The sequence below is a fragment of the Syngnathus scovelli genome, chromosome 3 (genome assembly GCF_024217435.2).
Source record: "Syngnathus scovelli strain Florida chromosome 3, RoL_Ssco_1.2, whole genome shotgun sequence".
Classification (NCBI taxonomy): domain Eukaryota; kingdom Metazoa; phylum Chordata; class Actinopteri; order Syngnathiformes; family Syngnathidae; genus Syngnathus; species Syngnathus scovelli.
In genome coordinates this window covers 17,914,679-17,941,546 of record NC_090849.1, presented here as the reverse complement: position 1 = coordinate 17,941,546, position 26,868 = coordinate 17,914,679, and the positions used below count along the sequence as shown (strand labels likewise).

General features: G+C 44.6%; 1 protein-coding gene across 3 annotated transcripts; it reads right to left on the bottom strand.

Annotated features, from left to right (window-relative positions):
* Nucleotides 1-575: 575 nt before the first annotated feature.
* LOC125994636 (transducin-like enhancer protein 1) lies at nt 576-18,932 on the bottom strand. 3 transcript variants are annotated; one of them, XM_049764016.2, is made up of 20 exons: nt 18,204-18,932; nt 17,060-17,160; nt 15,522-15,585; nt 14,407-14,451; nt 11,106-11,168; nt 10,910-11,014; nt 8,589-8,805; nt 8,460-8,476; nt 6,221-6,334; nt 6,016-6,069; nt 5,656-5,805; nt 5,432-5,570; nt 5,082-5,284; nt 4,192-4,268; nt 3,833-4,082; nt 3,501-3,748; nt 2,704-2,851; nt 2,433-2,583; nt 2,194-2,270; nt 576-2,003 (listed from the first exon to the last, which is right to left on the bottom strand). In XM_049764016.2, the coding sequence occupies exons 1-20, from the start codon at nt 18,225-18,227 to the stop codon at nt 1,896-1,898; spliced, it is 2,355 nt and encodes a 784-aa protein (XP_049619973.1). In that variant the 5' UTR covers nt 18,228-18,932; the 3' UTR covers nt 576-1,895. The 3 variants fall into 3 exon arrangements, with proteins under 3 accessions (XP_049619973.1, XP_049619974.1, XP_049619975.1); XM_049764017.2 differs by having other exon boundaries at nt 8,589-8,802; XM_049764018.2 differs by having other exon boundaries at nt 18,752-18,932.
* Between the last annotated feature and the right edge of the window lie 7,936 nt (nt 18,933-26,868).

The following is a 26,868-nucleotide window of genomic DNA, read 5'->3' as shown; positions in this document are numbered from 1 at the left end:
ACATCACTGAAATAAGAGGAGCATTCATGCAGCTTTTTATATCATCAAACAGCAAACAAAGCTGCCAGGAATATCGGAAATTTCCATGATGACTTTTGCTGAGAGTTACATTGAAGTCGAAATAGAAAATAGGCCTATTTTAGTATTTTGCAAGCTCAACAGTCAATATAATTCAAATTAAAATAAATCATCATAAATATAATAACATTAAATTTCATTAATAGAAATATAACACGCACAAATGTTAGCTGGTTATAACTCACCAAAGAATAAGCATTGATGAAATCTATAAAAGTGACCCCGAACTGTAACGTTAGAAGCCGTGCTAATGCTAACGGCACAAGAGGGGCCCTGGCTAGTTTCCTGCAGTAATAAATCGCTTACGTATACGAACACTGCTACTATTCACTTCATTCCGAGCCAAAGATAATTATTTTTGCTGCTGTTATTCTGAGGGCAAGTTATTACACAGTCGCTTTAAACCAAAAACTATTTATATCCTGTGTTCTATTTCAAAGCGGGGGAAAAAAAAAGATTGATTTGGTTTCAATAAAAATCCACAAAGACCACGTCAATTACCAAAACAACACCATTTATTATCTAAACTTTTCAGATGAGCTGTTAAGACCATTTAGTTTTTCTTCAACATTTTCTTTCCATGTAAAAGATGTACAAAAAACACTTTATTCCTAAACAACATCCCATAAGAAACCAACAAAAAAAGACATATATACATTTTTACAAACATTCAACGGACAGAAATAGATTTAAAAAAAAAAAAAGAACACCAACATAAGCACAGTTATGAAATCTTGCGATTTTAAATGGCGTAAAAACATAATCACCACTGATGCTCGTCGTTGTTTGCATGGGGGTGCAGTTTGATCCTTGTTCATCCCAACTCGGGATGGGCATAATAATCGATCGTCGATTGATCATCAAGACTTATTTGATTACTGGCATCTTGAAGCGAGTGGAATGTCGTCACAATGGCAGGCAGCTTGGAAACAGAAGTTCAGAACAATCAGAAACTCTTTCATCCCAATTTTTGTTTGTGAATATTCTATGAAATCATTGAATTTAGATGCCTATCCTTAATTGAAAAAAATTTTTAAATAAGGATTTAGTTAAGGTCCTGTATAAATAAAGTGTCTGTTACAAAGTCTTATTTGGTTTACTGTGTTTTAATTCTTGAATTTAGTATGAGATCAGAAGTGGGAAAACTTTTGAGAAATCCCCCAAACCATGCATCCATGCTTGGACTCGCTTACCACAAATCCATCGTGTTGCCTAACATCTATATATTCCCTCACAAATGCTCATCATATGGATTTGTTGTAGTATAGTTTGTCATGAATTTACCGTAGCCCTTGGAGGACTTTACAGAAAGTCGAATAAGGTCCATCGCCTTGCTATTAAATGGTAAAATGCGCCTCAGGACAATAGATGGTAGAAATGGATCCGCTTGTGTGTAGGTGGACTGGCTGTAAGGACAGCAGAGGCCACGCGGAGATGGCGTGGGCGTCTCCGAGCGGTGGGGTTGTGTGTCTGCGGTTCAGAGGGCAAAGAGGCACAACGCTCTCCGCCTCCGAGATTCTTCTTGGCTCATGTCCACCTTTTTTGTCTGCTTTGCCAAGGGTTGGCGTTTTCCAGCGATGCTTGTTGGCTTCAGTGTTTACTCCGCTTGAATAAAAAATCTATGGTCCCGTCGCCCGTTAAGTCATCCAGAGAAAAGAGGGCAGGCAGCCTTCCAAGCTTCCAGTAACATCTGCCTTGGTCCGGCTTTTTTTGCAAAACGCTTTTTGTTTGCCTTGTTCTCTCTTTCCGAGTTGCGACAAAGAAGGAGGGTGCAAGCTCTACAAATGGACGGTACAGATCAGCCATTCATTGCCGTATTAGTAGATGACCTCATAGACAGTGGCCTTCTTGTCCCCGGAACCGGTGACAATGTACTTGTCGTCCACAGATATGTCGCAGCTGAGCACTGAGGAGGATTCTTTAGACTGCCAGGGGACGGAAGAAGACAGAGCATTTGAAGAAGGGAAGACAGTAAGAAGAAAACACGCGCTTTAAATACATTGCCAATCTATTTGAATATTTCAAAACTGTGATGTCGTGAAAGGCATGTCACATGTAAAGCGTAAAGTGTGATCTGTGCTCACATTTAATACATTCACTAACTCAGGTACATACCTGGAATATGCTGGCACCATAAGGAGTTCTCCACGCGTTAAGCAAGTTGTCCTTCCCGGTGCTCACGAACCATTTACCTGCATTGCATTAACAAACATTGCAACATTTTGTTAGCCTCATAGCAAAGTGATTGATTTGAACATACAGTCCCGATATTGATTTAAAAAAAAGCTCTGGTCCACGATGTCAAAACGTAAACACTGAGAGTAGTACTAGAAGGCAAACAGCTGGTGTCTTACCGCAATAGGCAAACTGCAGGGAGAGCACGCAGCTCTCATGGAGATGCAGCTGATATTTGTCCGGCTTAGTCACGTGGAGGACCTCCACATTGCTGCTCTCCATGCCCACGGCCAGCCACTCTCCGGTCGGACAGTAGCCAAGAGAGAAGATCTGGAGCGAGAAGGGAGAGCTGGCGTTACTGGCGAGTGCGACACCGACCGTGTTGGCGGGGGTTCGGATCTGCGGTGAATGTTTTCCAGCGCTCGTGGAGGTTTCGAGCCGAGCGCGCACCTGCGACGTGAAGTCGTGCTGCTGCAGTTGACGTCCCTCCCGCAGATCCCATGACCGGACGGTGTTATCCAGGCCTCCGGTCCACAGCTTGGTGCCATCGTTGGAAATGTCAATACAGCTGGCTCCGTCTGTGTGGCCCTGGAACTGCCTGCGGGGTTGATACACATACACACACACACACAGCTTAAACGCAGAAACCGACATATTTACCCACGACACTATAGCCACCTGAAACTATCTTCAAAATTGTAAGCTTGACTTTACTGCCCACATTTCATATTAGGGCAATTGAGACAGAACAGTTTTAGAAAGAAAAAAAAACATGGGGATTTTTTTTTAAGCTTTAACAAGCCAAGATAATAAAGTTCCATGTCATGTTCTGTGGTTATGGCATTTCTTTTTGTCTTTGGAGAACAGTAACATTTGGAAAAAAAAAAAACTAAATGCAGTATAAAGCATGGGAATACTGTATGTACTTTTCACATTATTTTCAAAGCAACTAAAGGTAGAGCCAGCATCTTTTAGTGAGATGCGCGACAACAGCAGCACAAGAAACGATTGATTCAGACAAAAAAAAAAATGGCGTGGGTGGCGAGCGTCTCGTATTAAACTTTACATTCTGGTTACAGCTTCTAACCATCCGCCTCTGTTCATTTTACAGTATGATTAATGGTTCCATTCATTTTAGGTTGAAGAGAAACATGTTCCTGCAACTGGGTCACACTCTAAAAACCTCACCAGAACTTAAATATGTTTTAACCCAATGATGCAATGTGTGTGTGTTTATGTGGTCTTACCGAACCAGTGTCTGATTGTGCAAGTCCCACACGGCGATATTTCCGTCGCTGCAGCACGAGAAGCACACTTTGGAGTCCGGGCTGATGGCCAGAGCGTAGCACGCCGGTGCCGACGACGTCAACTCGGCCTTGATCCTCGGGGTGGGCGTGGCCAGGTCCCAGATGGACAACGTGCTGGCCTCGCCGCCCACGATCAGAGTGCGGCCGTCGGGGAGGAGGCGGCACGAGCGGATGTAGTTGTCCCGGTTCTGTGGGGGTAAATCAATAGTGTGGAAGGAGCTCAAATTAGTATAACACATACTGAAAGGCCTCAATTATCATTGCTTACTCACCAAACAGTCAAGCTGCGACACCGGACTCTTGTTGCCAGGGTGACTGATGTCCCACACTTTGACGCAGCCCTTCCCGCCCGTGTAGACGTGCCGCGTGGGGTTACTGATTGTGACGGCGCAGACCACCTCGCCATGGTTGAGCGTGTTGATCTGGCGGGCGTGGCGAGGGATACCTGGGCCCACCAGGGCATCGGGGGGAAACGGAACCGGCTGCATCTGACCATCGGCCGCGACATGGAAGGAGTAGGCACTAGGAAACAAAGAGCAGCAAAAAAAGGAGCACAACATTGATCGTTGAGCCGTTCAATGACCTGAGATGTCCTCAGGCTAATCAAACAAGTTGCTGCAAAGATACTTACGGCTTGCCACCAGGGATTCCAGTCAGGCTGGGAGGCATTCCTGGAACCCGCATGTGAGGGTGCGGATCAAAGCCGACCTTGATGAGCGACAGCACACACTTTATGAGCGCAGAGCAAACGCACAAAAACACACACACACACGCAGGCATTGACAACATTTTGGGACTTAACAACGCATTAAGTCGAGCGAGCACAAAGCAAACAGCCACACAGAATGCGAAAACGAATAACAAGTGTAAGAGTCGGTAAACACTGAGTGCAACACGCGCATGTAGACACTCACGCACACACCTCTCAAAGTGACACAAACCGCCGCTGAGTACACACAAGCAGAGTTACGGCAAACTGTTGCTCAGACAGAGGCGCCACTTGACTGAACCTATTTAAACAGTGTAATGAACGCTATGCAAATACAGCAATGAGTGATGAGCTCGTTGGAAAATAAACTCCCCCCTCCCATGCTGACTGAACAAATACAGGGAGTTCTCGTTTAACAACGTAATCGAGTCAAATTGCGCTGTACGCTATCGCTAAGCTACGCAGTTGTTAAGATGACTCGTTTTACTCTGTTGTCTGCTGCCAGGTGGGCATTGCAAATGAGAATATGTTCTCAATTGCCTTACCTGGATAAATCAAGAGTAAGGACATTTTAAAAATCATAATTACAGTATATTTTTGTATGAAAACAAAGTTTGCAAATATAAATTAGTTAGGATGAATCTTTTTTGGGGGGGATACAGTGTCCCTGTGGCCCCCCCTCTAGCTCCGCCACTGCTTAAAACTTATATCTACCATAATTATGACTACTGCATTAATGTGGGTTAGAGATAAATTAAGCGCTTCTGAAGGACTCCCAGTGAACCTCAGATAACCACATGGGCCTTACTCACCATAGGGGAGCGGCCATATGCAGCCACTGCAGCGGCGGCGGCAGCGGCACTCATCTGAGGCGAAATGTTGTGCAGTCCGGCAGCGTAGGCAGCGGCGCTGGCCGCTCCGGCTAGCTCGCCGTTCATCCCGGCCGCGTGAGGCAACATGCTGAACGCCCCCGGATACGGGCCGGGCACCGCCAGAGGAGTCCTAAGACCTGCAGCTGAGAGGAGATGAAGAAAACATGAAGTGTGCAAATTTTAATCCCTCTGAACAGCAAATTAAAGGCTTACATGCCATTTTTTAAGAATATCGTCTTTTAGTACGTTTTCATTTAAGACTGAGGATTCGCAGACAAGGAGAGACGTACTAGGTGGATGGGGGATCTCCATGGAGGGGGGTTTTGACAGGCTGGGCCTGACACCAGGTGTGGCGCTCGGCCCTGGAGTGGAATCCCCTCTTGGTGTGGGTGTGCTTGACTTGAGCCCGGGTGTGCCTGCTTTGTCTCGCTGCCACGCAGACAAAACAAAAATGTTATCGTAACCTTCACGCGTAACTGGAAAAAAAAAAGAAGAATCAAAACAAGATCTGAACCATTGCCATCTCTTTGGATTTGAGGGAGGAGGAGCTAGCCGACGATGCGGTCGAAGCGGGACTGCAGGGGTCCTTCTTGAGGAGGCGTGCTTTATCCAAGCCGTTCTCTCTTGGGGAGGGGAGGGGCGTGCCGCGAGGCGAGGGCTGCTCCTGCCCGAGAGATAACCATCCGTATAATTAATTACCGGCGAGCGGAATTTCTGTAATAAACCTGTTGGCATTCAAGGAAAACTCCCACGTGGGCCGTAATGAATGTCAATCAAGCAAGGGTCGTGTCTCCGCAGGCTTGTAATGATGTTTTGCATAAATCTACTTTAAAAAAGGAGCTTTGATGGAAAAGAGTAGTACAAATGAACTGACCTCATTTGAGACATCCACCACTAAATTGTCATCGCTTTTCTCCCCGTCGCTGTCCTGGAAGAATGAACAATCCCTTAGTGCTTCATCAAATAACCCAAAAAGAAACTGATGAATATTCAGGTGCAAATAAAGCATTCGTTTTTCCACCAGGGTCGGGTCATTGAACAGAACAAAAGTGTCATTGTGTTCCACTGAAGTGTCTTACGTAGTGGCTTGAGTCCTTGTCCTCCACTTTGCGCTTCTTGTTGTCGTTTGAAAAGTCGGGTCCGTTCCGTCGCTTGTCTGAGTTGCGGAGGCTTTCGGGCAGTAGCGAGTTACTCTGCATGGTGGGAGAGAGTGCCAAGGTTAAAACAGCACGGGTTAAAATGATTTGTTCAAGAGCTGACTTTTACTCCACGGGAAAGGCTTGTCGACTAATCTCTAATCACGTTTTTTGGCTTTTACAGATGCATCAGAGGACTTTTGGCTCACCCCGTCTGCTGCCATTACCAAACTATAACGTTCTGCAGAGCATCGAAATATGCCGCCAACAAAAAGACAGGCTTAAAACATTTAACAGCTACGGTGGTGGATAACTTACTGTTTTTCATGGATTGTTTTCTATTTACGACCTACAAACGTTCTTTAGAAAAATATTTAGTCACGCTAACTTTGCTAGAGTGTTTGTGATGCAGGCTGTATGCACAAATTATAATCTCTGTATTTGTTTGTTCAATTTGTGTAAATAAATGAATGAATAAATAAATAAATAGTCACGGCTGCCATATTTTTGCTTTGTTGTTCACTTTGCAATGTGTTTTTTTTTTTGTATGGCCCATGTAAACCTGTCCAGTCTCTGCGCCACTTTTTCGTATGATTTCCAACTAATCTGGTGGGAAAACGTTGCACTAACCCGCACTTTCCTTCTAATGACAGCCACTCTGCTCGTGTGTGAAGCAGGTTAGAAAAACAGAGCGGACTTATTAGCAAATAGGTTAAGAGCTCACAGGAACGCGAGTTAGACAGCCACACACACGCACCTCTGAAGTTGATGATTATATTAAGTGGCTCTTAAAATCTAACCACGTTGCCTCTCTTGGCTGGGTGCGTGTTGAGATGTGTGTGCGCAATGTGTAATTGGCTGTGAAAGCTGATGTGTGTACTGCTTGCATAACGCTTGTGTGTCCCCAAAGCACACAACCACCCCCCCGCCCAGCCCCCTCCAACTGCCTCCTGACCAACGGCTCCTATTGTTAATGGATTAAAGCTTCATGTCGACTCCATTATAGTCTCAGCTTGTCAATGAAATGTGCATCCAGCATACACAAACACACATGCGCGTGCACACATCAAGCAGCAGGGTGGGAGCGCTGACAGAGAGGGGCGAGGTGCGGCGGGGGGCTATACGGGATAAATGAAAGAGGAAGAGGAAGGGAGGGGGTGAGAAAAAACAGGGGGAGTGGATGAGGAGATTAGAGGACAGAGAAGATGGAGGAAGGGTGAGTGCATGGAGGAGAAAAAAGGGTGACAACGGGAGGGGGTGACGGGCAGAAAATCTGCATTCTACCAAAGCCCCCGATGGTACCACCCCTCCTGTCCCGCCTACACCTTCATAATAGGGTTTTAGTGGGCTGAGCGCAGAAGCACTGACCCGCGAAACATAAGCAACCCCCCCCCCCCTTTTCCCCCCATTTCTCTTTAGCATAACACACACATGCACACACACATACACCCACACACACTCTCAAGTGTCATATGACTGCTGCACCTTCACCCCCTCCCCTTCCACAGCCCCCCCCTTTCTGAGTGGTGGCGATATTAAACACAATAGAGTCTTTAAGCGCGGGATCAGGGGCAGTGGGGGGGGGGGGGGGGTATGAGGCGGGGGTAATCTGCTCACTGAGGTGTTAAATAGGCACAACAATGCAGGCTAGCTAGGATGGAAGAGTGTGTGTGTGTGAGTGTGAGAGCATGTAAGAGTGTGAGAGAGAAACAGAGAGAGAGAGAGAGAGAGAACAGCGAGAGAGCTAAAAGGCTCATTTGGCAGAGAAAGGAGTTCAGAGTGGCTCCTGGGTAAAACTCAGCTCCCCCCCATTCCCCAAAAGAACACATAAACGCTCACACAAATACACACACAGAACACGTGTGCGCAAATACACATGCATGCACACACACAGTTTGGCTGTCAAGCTTTGCCACAGGTGCCATTTCGGTGTGACCTCACGGTGAAAACAATTACAAAACACCGGCGTGGTTATTGTCACATAGAGCAGGAAGTTAAAATCTTACAGAGCAACAAGTGCTAGTGCGCTTGAAAGTTCCTGGTTTCTCTCAGAGAGGGGACATGTTTTTTAATGAGCCGTATCTCTCTGGAGCCCTTCCCCACCCCTCAAATGTCAAATTAAGCAACTAAGGTATCTATGTTAGATTTTTCACAAAAATTATATATGAGAAAAAGTACTTACTGTGCCAGGTTCCCTATCTGTGGTGGCCGATAAGTTGATGGCATCGAATAAAAAGAGAAAAAACAAGCAATGATGAAAAACAGTGATCTTCCCCCCGAAACAAATGCAGCACTTTAAATTGAGACCGACCTCTCAAGTGCTCTGCTCCCCCAGGGTGCGAGTCGGGCCCGGAAAGGTGTGGCTTTTTGTCAGAAGCGTCTTTCCCGGCAAGATGCGGCGGCATGGCGCCAAGTGCTCCCGACAGCGCTAGCAGGCTGGCCGAACCGCCCAGCTGAGAGGGGTGCAGGCCGGCCGGGTGGGGCGTAAGGGGCACAGGGGCGCCGCCGTGATTGTGTGCTATATGCTGCTGTTGGCAGAGACGCACAGAAACAAACTGTAGGAACATGACGATGGAACATAAAAGAAAAAAAAAATTCCAAGTCAACTGGTATCGTCGCTTTCGCGCAAATCTGCAGCAACCCACAATCAGATCATCGTCTGGTGTGAAATATTGAACACGTGTCGCTTTTAACACAAACGGACAAGATACGCAAGTGTTACTTCACACGGGCTCTGATACGATCTGCAAAGGTGGGGAATTGCCAAGTCGACTTAATCATCCCCATTCTGTGATAATTTCTTTCACACCGAAAAAGGTACATGTGCAAACTCCACGCAGGGAGAGAACGGAGCCATGTACCGCAGCACAAACCTGAAAACTGAGAGGCGGATGTGTTAACTGCTAAAACGGTGCTGCATGCCGTGCTTGCTAAATACGTGACTTAATAAAAGAATAACGACGTTTGGCAATTTTTATTGGCCAGCCGGACACTCAAATCTCAGCAGGTACAAATCAATGGGAGCGTGTAACCCAATCAACAGCCCTGAACAGATGGCCCTGTTTCTCATGTGTCCGGACTCGCTGCATCTCAACAAGCTGCTGCAGTCGACAAGGAGGTGAACACATCCTCTAGCCCCTCCTTCCTCCTCTATCAAACCCTTTCCACCTCCTCCTCCTCCTCTTCATCATCATCCCTCTGGGGTCAAACACTAAACAATACTGACAGCTGGGATTAGAGTCTCTGAGCTGGAGGATGTGGTGGGGGCAAAGGAAGGAATGATGGAGGAGGGAAAAGGTGGTGGTGGGTGGGGGTGGGGTCGCAGCTGCTGCTTACACTGTCAGGTCTTGTGAGGGAGTGATGGTGGAAGGGGAGGGAGCGAAGGAGAAGAGTTTGGCTGGCAGCGCCGCTCTCTCTTTCACACCAAATCAGGCGCTTGTCTGAGCGTGAAATTCCTTTGTGTTCCAAAACATCATTATTGCCTCCTCAGACAGTAGCCGCGAGAATCCAAGCTCACTGATTCGCCGCGGGGGGGAGGAGAAGGAGGAGGAGGAAGGGGTGGAAAGGGTTTGGGCTTGGGGGAATTCAGGGACGACACAGGAGGTGGCTCGGCGAGGCTGGAAGGAGAGCTGAAGGTCGCAGCGACTTTTATCTCACCTAATTGACTAAACTACCCTCCCACCCAACATCGCCACTACCTCCGCCGTACCTCTCCATCATTATGTGTCCAAAACAACTAAATGGTCTTTTAGCCTGCACTTCTATACACACGTGCACACGCGTACACACACGCACACACACGCATGACTGCCAAACAACCCGACACACACACACGTCACACTTGATCAGCCAAACGTCCCCACACAAAACGAGTCTCGATAAACAAGGCAGGCGCGCATCTAACACCCCCTCCTCCTCTTAGTGCCCCCCTGCGCTTGTTGTTTCCGTACACGCACACACACACACGCACGCACACATTCACAGATGCAAAAACACAGACGCAGGAAAACAAATAGGACCCCTGATGGGAGCAAATGGAGGGGAAGTATTGGCGGAGTGCGGTTTGTCATGGGATGTTAGCGTGAGCATATGCACGTATGTGTCCCAGCTCTTAATGTGTGCGCATGTGCGAGGGGGGGGGGAGGTTTTATGGGGGGAGGCAGGGCTAACACGCTTCATTACACACATTTAACTTACAAACGGGGTGAATGACAGGCTGGCGTGGGAGACGAAAGAAGGGGAAGAAGGGAGCGCAGGGGGGCAAAGCCGTGACCCCCCATCCCCCATTACAAACACTGAAATCCTACAATTAAGACTCAAAGAGCAACCGCCCAATCCCCCCACCCCCACCCCCCCATTTCGCCTTCAATCACTGTCTTTAATACTCATACACATATCAGTCCACACCAACTAACAAGTCTCAGAAGAAAACCTTTGCTGAGCTAAACCCCGGACGACCTGAATGTCGCGGGAACAGGAAATCATGAGATTTTTTTTTTTCTTCCAAAAATAATGATGTCTTAACTCACCTCGATTCCTAATGACACTAGGTATAGTTTGATTTGAGTGGGGGTATCAAGACCTGCATGCAGATCATGCAGTATTTGAGTAAACGAGTAGATGGAGACACACCGTAGGTGGAAGGCCGGGCAGTCCCCGCACCCCGATGACAGCATTGAGCTCGGCCATGGTCACCTGCTTGGCCCGCTCCACCGCTTGGACCACCTGCTGCTGATGCTGACACACACACACAATGTTTACCTCCGAGGTTGCAGCAGACGTGCAGACGTACTGAAGAAAGCGAGACAGACAGGGGAGGCTTGCTTACCTCCTGCGAGAGGAAGGGGATGACTTGTGCGCAGATTGTGTTGAGTCTCTTGGCAATCTCCGTCTGTGGGAAAGGAAGAGGCGCGACGAGAATTTAATAACATAATCAGGAGATGTTGCTGACAATAATGAAGCGACAACACGAGGGTTGATTGATTGTTCACGTTAAACACTGGGAGCTTTTAGCCTTTTAGTCACAGAAATTTTGTTCAAAACAAAAACATTTGGACAGGAAAAAATGTCGCTGTAAAATTCTAATTTAAGAGATGATGCACAATTTCTTGGCAAGATTTTTTTAACTTAACAATATCCATGTAGCAACTTCAAAGTGGCGAAAGCACACAAACCCGAGAGCTGTTCTCTCAAGAGACAGCTCGGGTTTCTCGCTCCCTTTCTCATGGTTGCTCTTGTCCCCCCTGTTCGCTAACAGCACTTAAACATAATCTCATCAGCCCCTAACTTTATTTGCTGGGCCCCGAGTATCCATGCCAACACATCCGCCCTCTCCGCCCAAATCCTCTCCCCCCTCCAACTCCTTCACCCGGAGGCGGCTACAATCGTCTGAAAGCAGATATCCCCTTAGCAGCGTCAAATCAGATAAGTGGACTCGTATTACACGTCATCCAATCAAAGCGATATGAAGGAGGTCAGGGTGAAGAGGGAAATCGTTGGGGCAGCGACACACTGCGATGGCTCATCGCTGCACGCATGTCGACGCATACACAAACGCTGCATGAGGGGCTCTGGAAGCTCTTACCACTTTTCCACCGTACAGTGCCAAAATAGCACTACTATAATCGCGGGAAACTTAAAAGCCACAACACCAATTCATCAGAAAGGAGAGTAGCGTTACTAGCGTTAGCATGTTCTGGCATTGTGACAGCAGAACGTTTTATGCTCTTGATTTAGTGCCAAGAATATTTTTTTTGTACAAATACCTTCTACCTTCCTTTAACCTAACTGCAGGCGGCAACTTAAAATGTAACGCCACCAATGATAAAAACAACTCCTTACAGCTAGTACTTTTGGAACAGGTTTTGAACCCTGCGTCTTATAGTCCGATGCGGCTTATCTATGGAATTTTCATGATAGAGGATTTGTTTTGGTAATACAGGAAATAAAAACACCTGCGGCTTAAATTCTGGTAAATGATTACCCGCAACGCCAACTGAGCTGGATCTTAAACAAAACAGGAGTTGGTTGGGCGTAAACAATGAGCCAGACAGGGGAAGTTAAGGGTAATAAAATGTGGAATGAAGCAGAGGCGATGATTAAAGTCGAGTCACTGTGAACAATGTCATGCCAACAGTACGTACATTAGATGGTGGTAAATCTTTGACAATTAACGTGATGCAAGACAAACGACGATTACGGGCTTGTTTGCCAAAAGCTTCCTTGATGTGGTTCGCAGCCGACATCAATAACAACGCGAAGGCGTCTGGGTGATTCATACTTGCCAGTTATGCATTTAGCGAACACTCCCCAGTTTGTGCAATTCTGAGTGACACTGTTTTTGTATGAATGACACCAACGCAGAATGGGGGAGGCAAAGTGAGCCTGGCAAGCTGCCTCAACTTTCTTGTTTTTTTTTGCAGTGCAGTTTATTCAGTAATGCCAAGACAAGCAGTGTTGACGCTGTCCAACAAGTACTTGGTCACACCTGATTCTTATCTGATTGTGGCCTGCAGTTATGTCTGGGATCTGTGTCGAAGGCAAAGGCAGCTGTGTCACCTGTTTGGGTTCTGATACAGCAATTTTGAAGGCTCTCTATGTGAAAGAGGCCATAAACAACAACCGGCGACAACAGCTTGCAAGCTGCTGACCTCGGCATGCTGTAAATCAGTCTTAGGGCTAATTGGCGGCGTGTCTTGAAAGCTCAGAAAGAGCTAATTTTAGGCCGGCTATACCTGCATGGCCATTCTCAGAAACCCGTGCTGCTCGCCTATAATTAGCCAGCTATCACAGCTACCCTGATTAGGCCGTCTGAGAATAGTCTCACCAAAGACTATCAGGGCATCTTAACTTAATGAGGATCAAACAAACCAGGTTACCTGCATTCCCTCTTGGAAAGGAATATTTGCGCTGGAGGAAAATGTGCACGGGGATTCTAATAGTCACGGCAAGTTTGGCTGGAGCCGCGATTGACGAGCTATTTAAAAATAAACCACCATTCACCTTCATTTATTTACACCGATGGATCATTAAGAATTTTTTTCATAAATTCATTTGGGGGGGATATGGAAGTCAGAGCACGCAGAGAAAGCCCAGGCAAGCACGAATCGAGATTCAAACACGGGGATTCTTAACTGTGCTGTTGTGCTGAACTGATTGGAAGAAAATACTTTCTCTCCAACCGATGTCAATAAGGAATTGTGTTCTGAAGTTCAAACAGCGAGGAACCACAATGCACTAACTATGAACAGACTTCCTGTTACACACACACACACGCACGCACTCGTTTATTCACAGCAGGGGGTAGTTTGTTAGTCTGTATCCCCCACACTATCCGCCTACAGAAGCCTGTTGCTCCGACAACTAAAGCCCCAAGCCAGTGTGTGCGTGTGTGTGTGTGTATAGAAGCGCTCACATAAGAGTATATAGCAGGGAGTTGGGGTATAAAATGGAAGAAAAGCCCTGGAGGAGGATAAAAAAAGAGGGAGGAGAAGGACGAGGAGGAGACAACAGGAAGGTGACTCTTCAGTGAAGCAGCCACGGCCAATCCGCCTCCAATTTCTTCAGGTGTGACTGATCGATAGCCGGGGTAATTACCGCTAAACGCCGCGAGCTTCGCAACACTCCACTGGGGGAAGCGCGTGTGTGTGCGCGCCAACATTCCTCTCGATGTGATTGTGCCTGCATGTTTAACCATTAAGCCTTTTGTTTGTGCGGTCCTTTTTCTCCTGGCTTTTTTGAGCGCGACACAAATGTCCACAAGGGGCCCATTTGACACGTCTGCCTTCCCAAGGTTTGCATCAAAGCACACTTCTTCGGCTGCAAAAAAAGTGGAGCTGGCCGTCTCTAACTCTGCTCATGATCGATTCCTCTGACCCCCCCCTCCCCTCTTCCCACAGCCCCTCCCATCTAATGTAATAAAGCAGGCCGCTCCCCTAGACAGCACCAATCAATCTACAGAGCCATTCATCCTGCCTGCGGGCTCAGCCGGCCGACCCTAACCGGGGAATTGGAGACAGAGCTCCATCGATCACGGATAAACACACAAGCGCCCGCACACACACACGCACGCACACAAACAAGGTAGGGCACAGACAAACACACACAAAACACAATGTACACAACTATACCTGTTTGTGCATTTCGATGTTGAGGCCGTAGGACATCTCGTAGTACTGCAAAGGACGCAAAGCACATGGTTGCGTTACATTTCAAATAATAGACTCTTCACTGATAATGCAGTTAAAGTAAAGATTTTGAGTATCAGGAAGGAAATGTCCTTTTCTCAACAAAGCTGGCTGTCCTCCATTGTTTGTTGACAGTGTCACACTGCTAAGACGCTTCCCAGAAACAACAAACGTGAAAGCATGACCCAGATCAGTGTTCGCCATTCTAAATCCCAACCAAACACGGAATCAAAACAGTCTATCCCGAAAAAAAAAACCCCTCCAAACTGGCGAGAGTTCTCGGACAAAGACTGCCGTGAAAGGATGCACGCAATCAGTGGTTCGGTGCACACGACCTCTTGGATCTCAACTGGAAACGGATCAAATCGGTGTTGTTTTGGAGCCAGACAAAGGCTCTCAAAGTTTTTGCAAACAACAGCATCACTGTTTCCATGTAAGAGCTGAAAATGTCAGCCTGTGAAAACAGAAAACAACCCCTTCATGCGAGCTGAGACTCTTGTACCACATAACACACCTGACATTTTCCTCAAGCCATCCCAACTTGCTTCAATCTGCATCTTCACCACTTTACGCAACTCACCATTGCTCTGGACTGTCAACACAAAGTATTTCAAGACCTCCAGGAAGAGTAATAAGGAAGAGTCAGGGCTCATCAACGGAAGCCTTGCTTTGCATTGCATTACATAAGGGGCGGGCTGAGAAGTACCCTATTTGCATGAGACATGCATCTAATTTCAGCCAAAATCAAAGTAGAGGGTGTAAAGTTCTCTATAATTGTTGTGTGTTTTGACAAAAGCGTGTCACAAACACCTGGAAAATATTTTGTAAAAAAAATATGCACGTTGTAGTTATCTGGGAGCGCCTTTTAAAATGACAGCGTTGGCTTCTTCTTATATTCATGTTAACACGCACACATAAAGGGAATAGTCGCCCGAGGCAAGATAAAAGTTCATTCAGATTAGAGCACACAGAGGGCAGATGAGGACACGCCACCTTTCTCAAGAGAACTTCTGTTGGAGAACAAAAACAAAAAAAAAAAACATGTAAATGGATCTCACCATGACATAGTGTCTTTGCATTTCAGTTTTTTCACCAGCCAGCTTCTCACACTCCAACTTGAGACTGAAACACAAAAGTGACAAGTTACTATTTTTCGACATAGCATCTCGTAAGACTTCAGCTGACGTGATTTTACTAGTATCTTCCAGTAAAGGTCTGGCTGGACATGTAGCTGAAAGCAAATTGGCTAATGACCAAAGAAGCTTGCCAATCAATTGTTATCCTGCCCTCACCGCATCTGTCTGCTGGCGAGTAGTTTTATTTGCAATATTTTACTTTCATGTGGTTCTTGTTACTTGTACTTTATGGGATGCCTAATTAAGTGACTTAAAGGGCTTTTCAAATGGCGTAACGTGTGGCATTCCAAGTAGTTTGTGCATTGTAACCGATGAACCTGTAGCCTGCCATTTTGAACCGGTTTTACCTTTTTTTTTTTTTTTTTTTTTTTTTTTTTTTACAACAGCATTCCGTTCCTAAGGCAGCAAATCAGGCTTGTCAGTTTTTGTGGCATATTTTTGGTTTTTATTTATTGTTTGTGTTTTGTCATATTTTTGATAATGGTGACATTTTTTTTTAAGGGTTTCAGTTTTTTGGTCGTTACTTTTTTGTTGATGCAACTTAAATTTGCATGCAAATCAAATCACCCTGAAATCAAATATTAACCTATGCGAATGCAGAATAATATATAATTACAGTAAATATTTGTATGAAAAACACTTCTAGGCCAAGAATATAAAACATTCAAATAAAAAACGTCAACAGGCGCTATGGAATAGAATTTGTTCAACATTGGAGGTTGCATTGTATAAATGTCTAATTTGATTATGTGTGGTTGCGTCTGCAGCCTCACTATCGCTCTGTTGGATCAAAAAGACGTTCTAGCAAAACAAACCAGTAATTTGCAGCTCCTTTGGCGGTTTTCCCCGACAACAGATAACAAGATGAGCAAAGAATGCAAACGTCTAATCCGGCCTTTTCTGTTGACTCTCTGATTAAAGAACCCGCAAGTTACAGGGAGAAGCCCTGACTCTTCCGTTGAAATGGAGAACATGATTCTTCCTGTTGAGCTGTGACAACCGCGTCGTGTTTGCCTGTAGGCTGTTTGTATGCGTTTGCGCATCAGCGCGTCTTCACCTATCAAAACCACCCCGACACAAAACGCAAAAGACGTGTCACGGGTGGAAATAAGGGGTGATTTATAAAAGCCCACACGCCAGCCATTACAGCCACTCGGACCTACCGCAGCATCAGAAAAGAAAAAAAAAAAAGCAGCCCGGATGCCTGAGTGTGCTGCACGCTCTTGTGAACCTGATCCGTGTTTATGGGTGAGTCTGAGGCCAGTTTGTTATGCTAACAGGGGTGACTGCATCTGGCTTGGAATATCATGGAGACCAATGGTGGGCAAAAGTATGGCCCGCGGGCCACATGCAGTCTACTCTGTTTTTATGTTTTCATTATCAGGAGCTGATTGGCTAATTTTATTGAGACCTGGTTTAGACACTACAGATGAGAGTGAGACTTTTTAAGTGTTAATCACCTGTGGTACTGAGCCTGCAGGAATTGGAATTCCTCCTTGATGCGGTCCAGGGATTCTGGGATGGTGAACTTAAAGGGTTGACCCGGAGCCTGGTGGGGCGTCTAATACAAACACACACAAACGTTATTATCAATGTCATGCTGCAGGCCTCAGTGTGCCTGGGATTGAGTCCAGACTCACATGAATAACCACCATTTTGTTTGGAAGGCTAATGCAAGGGTAACAAACCTGACTCACGTGGGCCGTAAACAGCCTGCGAGAGCAATTTTTTGCAGTCCGTGCAATTCTAAAGACAAAAAACCCTCAGAGGAACAGCTACTTTTGTACGACCCCCAGGACTCTGACCCTCATGTGTTTTGGGTATCTGTATTATTTTCAAAAACACCCAAACATTTGTGTTCAACAAAGTATAAATGTTGCTACTGATTTGTATTTGCCTTTGTAGTCAATGAAATATGATTTTTGCTCTTTATTTGAATCTGCAATTTAGCATTAGTAGTCATTGGGAGTCACTAACAATTTAGGATATTTTTTTACTTTTAGCAATTTGGGATGGGTAATCAATCAGATGCAATTGTTGCCATTTGAATTAGCAATTTATCCTCAGCACCCAATTAAATATGGTTGACGCTATTATATTAGTAAATTGGCATTAGAAGTTAATTGCATTTGTTTTTTGCTCTGTGTAGTAGCAATATAGCATTAGCCGTCTGTGGAATATGGTTGTTGCCATTCATTTGTATTTGCAAGTTAGCTTTAGAAATGACGTCATTGATCGATTGGCAAACTATGACATTACAATTGATCGATTGGCAAATTATAACATTACAATGAATCACCGAAGTGCCGCATAAAGTGCAAACTATCAATTTGATCTGAGTGAAATCTAGAAATGTGGCTGTTGCAATTTGCATTAGACGTTAAGCGTTAGAAGTCAATGAAATATGACTGTTGCTATTCATCATCAATCTTGCAATTTAGCATCAGGATGTAATTAAATATGGTTGCAACTATTTGTAGTTGCAACTTATTAGTCAATGAAATACGGTCGCAATATTGTCAGGATGTTACAGGCTGGTGATGAACTGCAAATGCCACAAAGGGGGCGTGGTGAGGTCGAGGGGGGGGGGTATAAGGGTCCTACCGGGTGTCGCCCCTGGGGGAACATTGTTATCTCCGGACGAGGGGAGAGGGGGGCGCTTCTCTCGCTTCCGTCACGATGCTCCCCTTGAGTGGCACCAAACTCGGAGGGGGGCGGTGATGAGGTTGGTGCTGCCGATGTGCTGCTCCGGTTCACCAAGCCATCCGTCGTCCTTTGCACACGACGAGCGACACTTGGGAGCCAAGCAAGGCGTTTAACGAGCTCCTCTTGCGGGTGTTTCTAGCCCCCTACACTCCCGCGGGCGGGGGGGATAGGGGGGTGGGGGCGTAAATCAGGCAGAAAAGCACGCGGGGGAGCGGCTCATTAAGCTCGAGGCGTAAAAGAAGCAGGTGAGCGATGAAAAGGCCTGGGTAGGCAACGAGCTTTTTTGTTGTTGTTTTTGTCAGGTTTGCTCCGGCGTATTCCAAGTCAAAAGGGGGGGTGGGGGGGTATCCGTAAGTAACAAAATCCTCGCCGAGTTAATTGCACTGAAAACCCCCCACTTGCTTCACTCGAGCCATCCGGAAAATTAACAATTTGGAAATATTTACCTCCCCGCTGACTTATGGTGGACACAATTCAGTCGAGTGAAGGCAAAAAAAAAAAAAAAAAAGGAAATATTATGCTAGTCTGGATAACAACTACTTCCAAAGAGGCGATCGTGGTTGCAGCGGCTGGAGCAGTAGTCCGTCGTCCGGCTGTAGTTCTCCCTTCAATGGCAACTTTCTCACGCGGTTTCACGCTCCAAGCTAACCGAAACTGGAGGACAGCCCACCGAGTGGCCACGCCAGCCAATCAGATGCGCCGCTCCACGTGGGGCTTGCGAGGGTGGACCGCACCTTGGACCAATCGCCGTGCCGCGCACCGCCCCCCTTGTGGCCGTTGACCTGCATTAGCTTCGCCGGCGATGACCAATTGGAGCGGAGCTACTCCGTGAAGCGCGAGAGGCGGGGGGAGGAAGGTGGAGGCTTTGGCTGTCAATCAAAGTAACGTGGCTCAACCAAGTAATAGGGCCAAACACTCACGCACACACATACGCACAGGCACGCACGCACGCGCAGCAACTTCCTTCAAACCTTACGAACAAGTGTCAAGACAAACCAACTCTGCCCTATCCATCATATCTACTGTATATCTATATTGCATCTTGAATATGCATGTATTTGTGTAGTTAATCTGCATAAGTACAACCCCCCAAACTCTAATGTCAGCATCCCTTGGGAGAGGACCACCATCCTCACCCAAGAGGTCAAAGAGAAACCATTTCCTTCCCCCTCTATAGGAAAAAATGGGACATGAATCTGTTCCAGGGTCAAATTGTCACCATACGAAAAGCTTTAGTGGCTGCGGAGGCAAGTGCGAGTTTTGAATGTTCATCTAGGGGGAAAAATATTTCCTGTAGGAATACTACTTTTTTCCTTTGCAAAATTACAACTGTCTAGTAATAATACACTTTTTCCTAAAAATTAAATGTATTGCACTCAAACATATGCATATATTTTTTCTTGTACTATCCATATTTTCAAGAGATGTTATTATTGTACCAGTGCTTTTTATCCATGAAAAAAAGTCCTGCAACGGTTCATAATAGGGAAGTGACGAACAACAGACGTGGTAAAAGTGAACAGGTCACTATTGCCGCATATGTGCCTCGTAAAAAAAGGCGTGCCGTGTTCCACTTATCCCATCTAAGCGTTGGGTGTGTGGTGAAAAAAAAGCCCCTAGGGCCCGCGCCGGCTTGTGATTGGCTCATAGGGGCTCGACCCCTTGACCTCTGCCATGGCTGATCCAGTGCATATGAGAGACTCCTGACTGCGACCAGACGTGACCTTTTTCTCACAGCTCTCACAAAACACACACACACACACACACACACACACACGCACGCACACACACACACACACACACACACACACACACACACACACACACACACACACACACACACACAGGTGCTGTGCAGTGGGTGGTAGTGTTGGACACAGCAATGACCTCCATGCGGAGCTAATGTTAGCCTGCGTGTTTGTGCATCCTTGATCCCATTTTGTCTCTCTGGGTGTTCCCTAATCAGTACTCGCTGACTTTCTCCTGTTATACACTATTGCTGCATTTGAAGGCTAAAGGCACACTTTGTTTTTGCTGTTCAGATATCCATTGCTGAAAGGGTTTAACTACTGCAATATTTATGCTAGCTTCATGAACTCGTCTATGGCGTGTTGCGTTATGTGTTAGCTGTAAGCTAGCGTGAGGAACCTGGGAAATCAAGGTACCCCCGCACTGTAAAACAAATCATGATACTCTTCAGTGTATGTCGATCTGTCCACAGACACTTTCTGGCATAAAGGCAACAAGCGCTCAGACTCCACACTTGATCCAAGAAACTGTTGACGTGAGTTTGTAGGTGCTGCTGTTTTGGCTTGCGACAGTTTAAAAGGGCTCAGATATATACTTGGGATTTTTGAAAGCTGCTGTCTTGATTAGCAGCTGAGTTCAGTAGTTATCACTTAGATGTCGCTGTGTGAGCATTACGGCCTAATAATAAAGATAGAAAAAGGAAGGCGTCCGTTTGATGGGTGACGCACTCGGCCCACAAGCTGCAGGTTGGCCACCTGTCATGTATGTCATTGACGGTTAGCTTGAAGTTTTAATCTTGTTATCTTAATTGTATTGTACTTACCTCTCAGAGCATTAACAAATTAACTAAATGTGTTGCTGAGCTGACCTTAAAGAGACTCCACAGCTCCATAAAGTCCACTAAAACAAAAACCTCGTAATTCAAATTTGACTGCCTTATTATTATCATTATTAATTCACAAGGTCTTGTTACATGGCTATGACTCAGCTAGGTGCCAATATAGAGACTTCAAATAAGTTCAGGTCTTGTAATAATATTATGAGCACGGAATGCTTATTCTAAAGTTACAGTGCAAACCACCTCATGCAAAGTTCAGTTGGAGTTTCTGCGCTCGCTATACCACAAATGAATAGTTTTCTTTATGATATCGCTCGATACGGGTAAATCACACCGTTTGCCTGCAGTTTAAGTCAAATATACATCATGTCACTCCCAAAAAATGTATGCACAATTTAACAGCTGGAAGCTCAACTGGTGATTTAGGTTGAGGTCACGGAGACGTCCATTTGTTTTCTATAGAGCTTGTTCGCATTAGGTGTGAGCTGGACTTAGAGGGGGCTGGTGGTCCTCTCACAAACTATCATCCTGAAAGCCTTTCGTATCATTCAAAACTCATTTTACAACATTAACTGTAAAAATGGATAGCTTATAGATGATTTGATTTTCTGTGACTCCCCACTAACAACCCAGACTTAGTTGAGCCGTATCACTTCCAAAAAAACTTTCTTGATACCAATTACTAGTTTCTTCTGAAGGTGTTGTTAGGAAGAGCACAGAAAACACAAATGCCTGAGGATAGGTGCCCCAGAAAAAAGAGCGACTCGGCGTGGGTTCGCTGTACTTTAAATCCGCTTAAAAGAACCGTTGCGGCAGAAAGAGCGTTTCAAGCCAGTCACTGTAGTGAATTGTGAACAAGCTCGCACCATTTCCTTAACAAATAACTCATCCTCTTTATTCATTCCAGGAGTGACTGGCTCTCCAGCTTTGGAGTCATTTGTTTTGGAGTGGGAGAAGCGCACAATTAGCCCCTGCTTTGGATGAGGGACAAGAAGCCATACGAGCCTCATTTGGTTTGCAAATGATGCCCCCCATTTCGTTGTGATTTAGCGGGCTGAAAAACAAACGGCGGGGGGCTTTGTTTTGACAGAGGAGGAGGAGGAGGAGAAGAAGTGTCTGTTATAGCGCTGACCCGCTCATCGGGCCTGGAGTGGACATAAGAGGCTCTAACAGATAATGACTGAATGAGCTGCTTTGCGGAGTGATCCCAGTGTTTGTGTGTGAACTTCTATGAAAACGTGTGTGTGCGTGCGTGCGTGTGTGTCAACAGGCGGTGATTTGCATCGAAGTTGAAGTCCTTTTGTTATGACTAAAGTTTTTTTTTCAAATAGACATCATTTGAATAGCTTAAGCTCCGCCCACATCTGCAACTCTTACCACATGCCTGGTGCTTTTTTTTTCTGTCCGCATTGCATGAAACCTGCGTGGCTTTGGAAGTTAATGTGCAAATTTCAAACATGATCAAGTTCAAAATTTACTTAGATATACATAAATTTACTTAATTATTATTATCAAAATCCGATGTACTAGAGAAAAAAATGAGAGCTGATCCGGAATTAGCACCCCCAAAAAAAAATCTAGTAAATGAAAAATGTGTTTTACAGCTTGCAACGTCACTCCAATAGCAATATTTTTTATTGTTCTTTGTTTAGTTGTTGCTTTCCTCCTTTTGGTTGTGTTTCGCTGTAATGTCACACTATTTAGCGATTTTCATCGGAGCAAGATGAGGGTTATTTCACGCACTACATCTTTGAAGGCACTATCATGTGAGCCACCATGTCATGCACTGCACTAGCATTTATCTTATCAGTAAATGTCTGATTCCACCATGTTGTGTTGATCTATAGAGGACATCAACTTCACACTGTCCAGTCAGACAAAATGTCACTAACACGCATGAATTATGATTTGCATTACACTCACCTGGCACGTTTTTCACGATTTCTTTTTTGAAAATGGCCAGCACGGTGGTGCCCTGGTTAGCACGTCTGCCTCACAGTTCAGAGGGGCAGGGTTCGATCACGGCTCTGGCCTTCCTGTGTAAAATTTGCATGTTCTCCCCGTGCCTGTGTGGGTTTTCTCCAGGTATTCCGGTTTCCTCCAACATTCTAAAAACATGCATGGTAGGCTGATTGAACGCTCCAAATTGTCCGTAGGTGTAAATGTTTTTATTTTGTCTGTTTGTGCCCGGTTCAGGTATTGTTTTAAACGTCAATAAAAAATGACAAACACAAATCAAATAGAGGTGCTGTATAACAGTTCACAGACTTTTTAAGTGCAATAATCAGTAAATAATAATGCTCACTTTGTGAGTGTGTTAAAGAAGCTTGTACTAGTTACAAAGGTAAAAAATCAGACAATATGAATTTGAAAATAGTTTTCTGGTGATGTTATCTTGGGACGATAATGACAACGCAACAAGTGTCTTATTTTTCCTAATGGAAGATGGAAGATTTTGCCAGATCTCATCTCACAATTTGGAATGCGGAACATGAAATAATAAATGAAATGCTTTATTTTATGTTGCTTTGCTAAGTCTATGACTAATGTAATTATAACTTCATCCCCAGAGAAAAGGCGTGCTAAAAGAATTTCAAGGACTGTGATGGTGGGTTATGTTTTAACCGTTTTACTACACTTTATTTCCATGTGAGCAAAGCGAAACCAAACAGTTTAACACTGGTTGAAAAAGGGATTCCAAAAGTTGCTGCACAACAGCAGATATTTGGAGCACATTTGAAGTAATGTGAGCCCTACAGGTTTGTTGGAAGGGAAGCAAAACACAACATGTGGTTTGTATCATGTGAAAACAGCCCATCACACAGTGAATGGATACTTTGGTAGCTAAATAAACTTTTGAAAAATGAGTTGAGATATTGGATGAAATTTGAAATATGTTTTTCACAATCAGAATGTATACAAATTTATTTTACATGACATTTTTGATAATTTACAAAATTTACACTATACACAATTAATTTAAAACAATTAAACAATTAATTAATTTAAAGCATTAAGTTATAGTTTCTTTTTTATTATTTAAAAGGAATTTTACTGCTGGGATATTTTTTTCAAAATAGATGTTACTATTTTTAACCAACTCTTTAAATGTAGGGACCGAATTTTTCTTTTAATTAATGTGATTTTTTTTTTTTTTTACGTCAAATAAATGCTTCAAATATTTTAACAAGGGGATTTGTTTGAGAAACTCGTTCAAAGATTTGTTTTACTTTGTAGGTATACCACAAGGAATAACAGTTGGGCTCGTATCAGAACCCGTGGCTATGCAAAACCGTTTTTCTGGTGTGGGTATGAGGCCCGGCATGGTGCTCATTCAAACTCAGCGTGCTGAGAGTTCTTGTATAATTTATGAGAGTGCATTAAACAGCCTCGCACCGGGCAGCCTATCATGTAAACAGATCAGGGCTTTTACAGGCAGCTCGCCGGCTGTTTAAACAGCCAAGAGGAAGAGGGGAGAAGGAGGGAAATTAAAACGCTAAATGGGAAACACGTGTGTGTGTGTATGCGTGCATGTGTGCATGTGTGCATGTGCTGGTTTTGCATGAAGAAGTTGACAAGGAAGTGACACAGTGTGGAGCTCAAGTACACACATAAAAAGGGCCCTAACACATCTAATCACTCAGACACACACAGACACACACACACCACAAAACCTGACTTTGATCAGGTCCAGCTGTTAGCGTATCAAAGGCAACATGTGGAGCAGAACCGCTGCACACACCATCGAATCCAGATGGAGCCTGCTGGCCGCTTTTCTTCCTTGATATATCTCTCCTGATATGACATTTCCACCCCCACCCCCATCATATTATCTGTTTTACTTGGAATAAATCCAAGTAAGTTGAGCATGTTGGGCCAATTACACTGCAGTGAACGTATCACTCAAAACGCAAACAAACAACAACACAAGAAGATGAGGATGTTCTGTATTTAGATGAGGAAGATGAGATTAAGGGCCGTGGCAACAAAATGGAGATAATACTGCTACATTTGTATGTTTGCTTTTTCTCCTTGACCAAAGAAAGGAAAGGAACATTTCCAGGTCAACAATGCATGCCCAATTCCATATGGACAAAAAGGCGGGAATGACTTTGACAGCTTTTATACCTAATGTGAAAAATACTGAGCCCCTGTTTATCAGGAGTTTGTCATAAGTTTGAACCGCAATTGGTACAACCCGAGGATACGTGGTTTTATCGCTCCCACGTGCTTAAAACTTAGTAGAACAGTTAACACGCTTTTTAAAAATTGCTTAGCGACTGATTTCATTCACACAATTTCCCAATTAAAAAGCAAAGCTTGCCTGGAGCTATTTCCAGAATGTGTTACTCCCAGTTTACTGATTGTTTTTACAACCGTTAAACTTTAAACACCATGATGTCTCATCAAACCGTATAATTCCATCTAACGAAAGCCCATTAGCTAAATTCTAACATATGAAGTGAAGCAGTCTAACAGAAATGAGCATAGACGTTACGGTCGTTAAAAACCTTCAAACAACTTGAAGCAGCCTGTGAAAGTATTTTCCATCTTTTTGTATACTATTTTTTTTAAATATTTATTGATCATCAAACAAGTGTAATTTACAGAAAATTTGGAAAATTTTGGATGGTGTTTTTTAAGGAAATTAACAACTCGAAGCTTCCTGACCCTGTGAGGAAAAAATACTTGCTCCGCCTTTTTAAATTTATAATTTAATGTTGCTAATCATGTTCTTCAGTTTATTAGTGAGAACATTCGGTCATCGGTTTGTGACCACAAGCTGAAGCAAACTTGGGTTCTTTGGGTTCCGCAGCGAGACAACAATCCAACACAAAGGTGGCCCAACCACTTTTCAGGGTCAGGGGTCAAGTATTTGTTCCCAACACAGAGCCAAGTATGACTTGTTTTTCTCCCTTAATAAATAAAATCCCCATTTAAAAACTGCCGTTTATTTACGTCTATCTCGAATTGTTACTGACAAGCCAAAAGGAGAAAAATCATCCATGCGATGACTTGTATCTTGAAAAACTTGAGAGTTGAGTCACTTAAGTCAACATACCACTGTACCTTCCAAGGCGGACATTTGCGAGGTCAACTTCATCTGCCCGACTAAGCACACACAAGCAGTTGACGTCGGAGACAGTCATTGACAGCAGATGTGTGCTGAGGAAAAAAAACAACAATAACAACAAAAGCACTGTGTGATGGCATTGACAGAGTTGTTTGTTTGTGTGTTGGTGTGTGTGTGTGTCAAGAACACGTCCTGTGTTGTATCACAAGGACACCAACCCCAATAAATCACTTTAATTGCACGCAAAACCATCGCGATGAAGACATCATGTCAACAGATGGGACTCAAACGCCATGTGGACAAATACATTGTTTTGTACTGGACCGCAACATTCATCATTTTGCAACACAAATGAGCCACAAAAGGAATTCTGCTTTTGCAAACAAAGCAATTAGAGCTGGTTGTGTCACCAAAATAGGAAAAACGGCTCTCAGTGTGGCGCAGGCCGCAAATTAGCGGGCAAAACACACAAAAGGAGATACAAACTTAGTTCCGTTGTATAGTTATTGGCACACATTGTCTCATCGTCACACAACAAAGACTTCAAGCTGTTCTATATCACTTCCCAGTAAACAGTTCAGAGTAAAACTAATCAAAAACAGAATTGAATGTGTCTTATAAACAACCACATAAGATTTCCCTTTCAGTTCACGAGTTTAATGCTAACACAAATAAGAAACACCATAGCTAAGATAAAGAATAGCATCAACGTGCCGTTTTTTTAAATATATTCTTTATCCTCTGTGAAAAGCAACTAATGTTCCCGGCAGTTGTGAAAGTCTCCTTTGATTGTGTCTGGATGAAGTATTAGACTGCAAGAAAGATGAAAAGCACAATGTCTCTCGTGATTCTCCTCACCAAAACTACAAAATTCAAGTCAAATTCGAGAACATTGGCCTTGT

Coding starts and splice junctions, on each gene's coding strand:
- LOC125994636 (XM_049764016.2), bottom strand. CDS start 18,227: ATGTTCCCCCAGGGGCGACACCCG. Junction 17,161..18,203: donor TCCCCCAGGGGCGACACCCG/GTAGGACCCTTA, acceptor TGTTTGTATTAG/ACGCCCCACCAGGCTCCGGG. Junction 5,806..6,015: donor TGGTGGATGTCTCAAATGAG/GTCAGTTCATTT, acceptor TCTCTCGGGCAG/GAGCAGCCCTCGCCTCGCGG.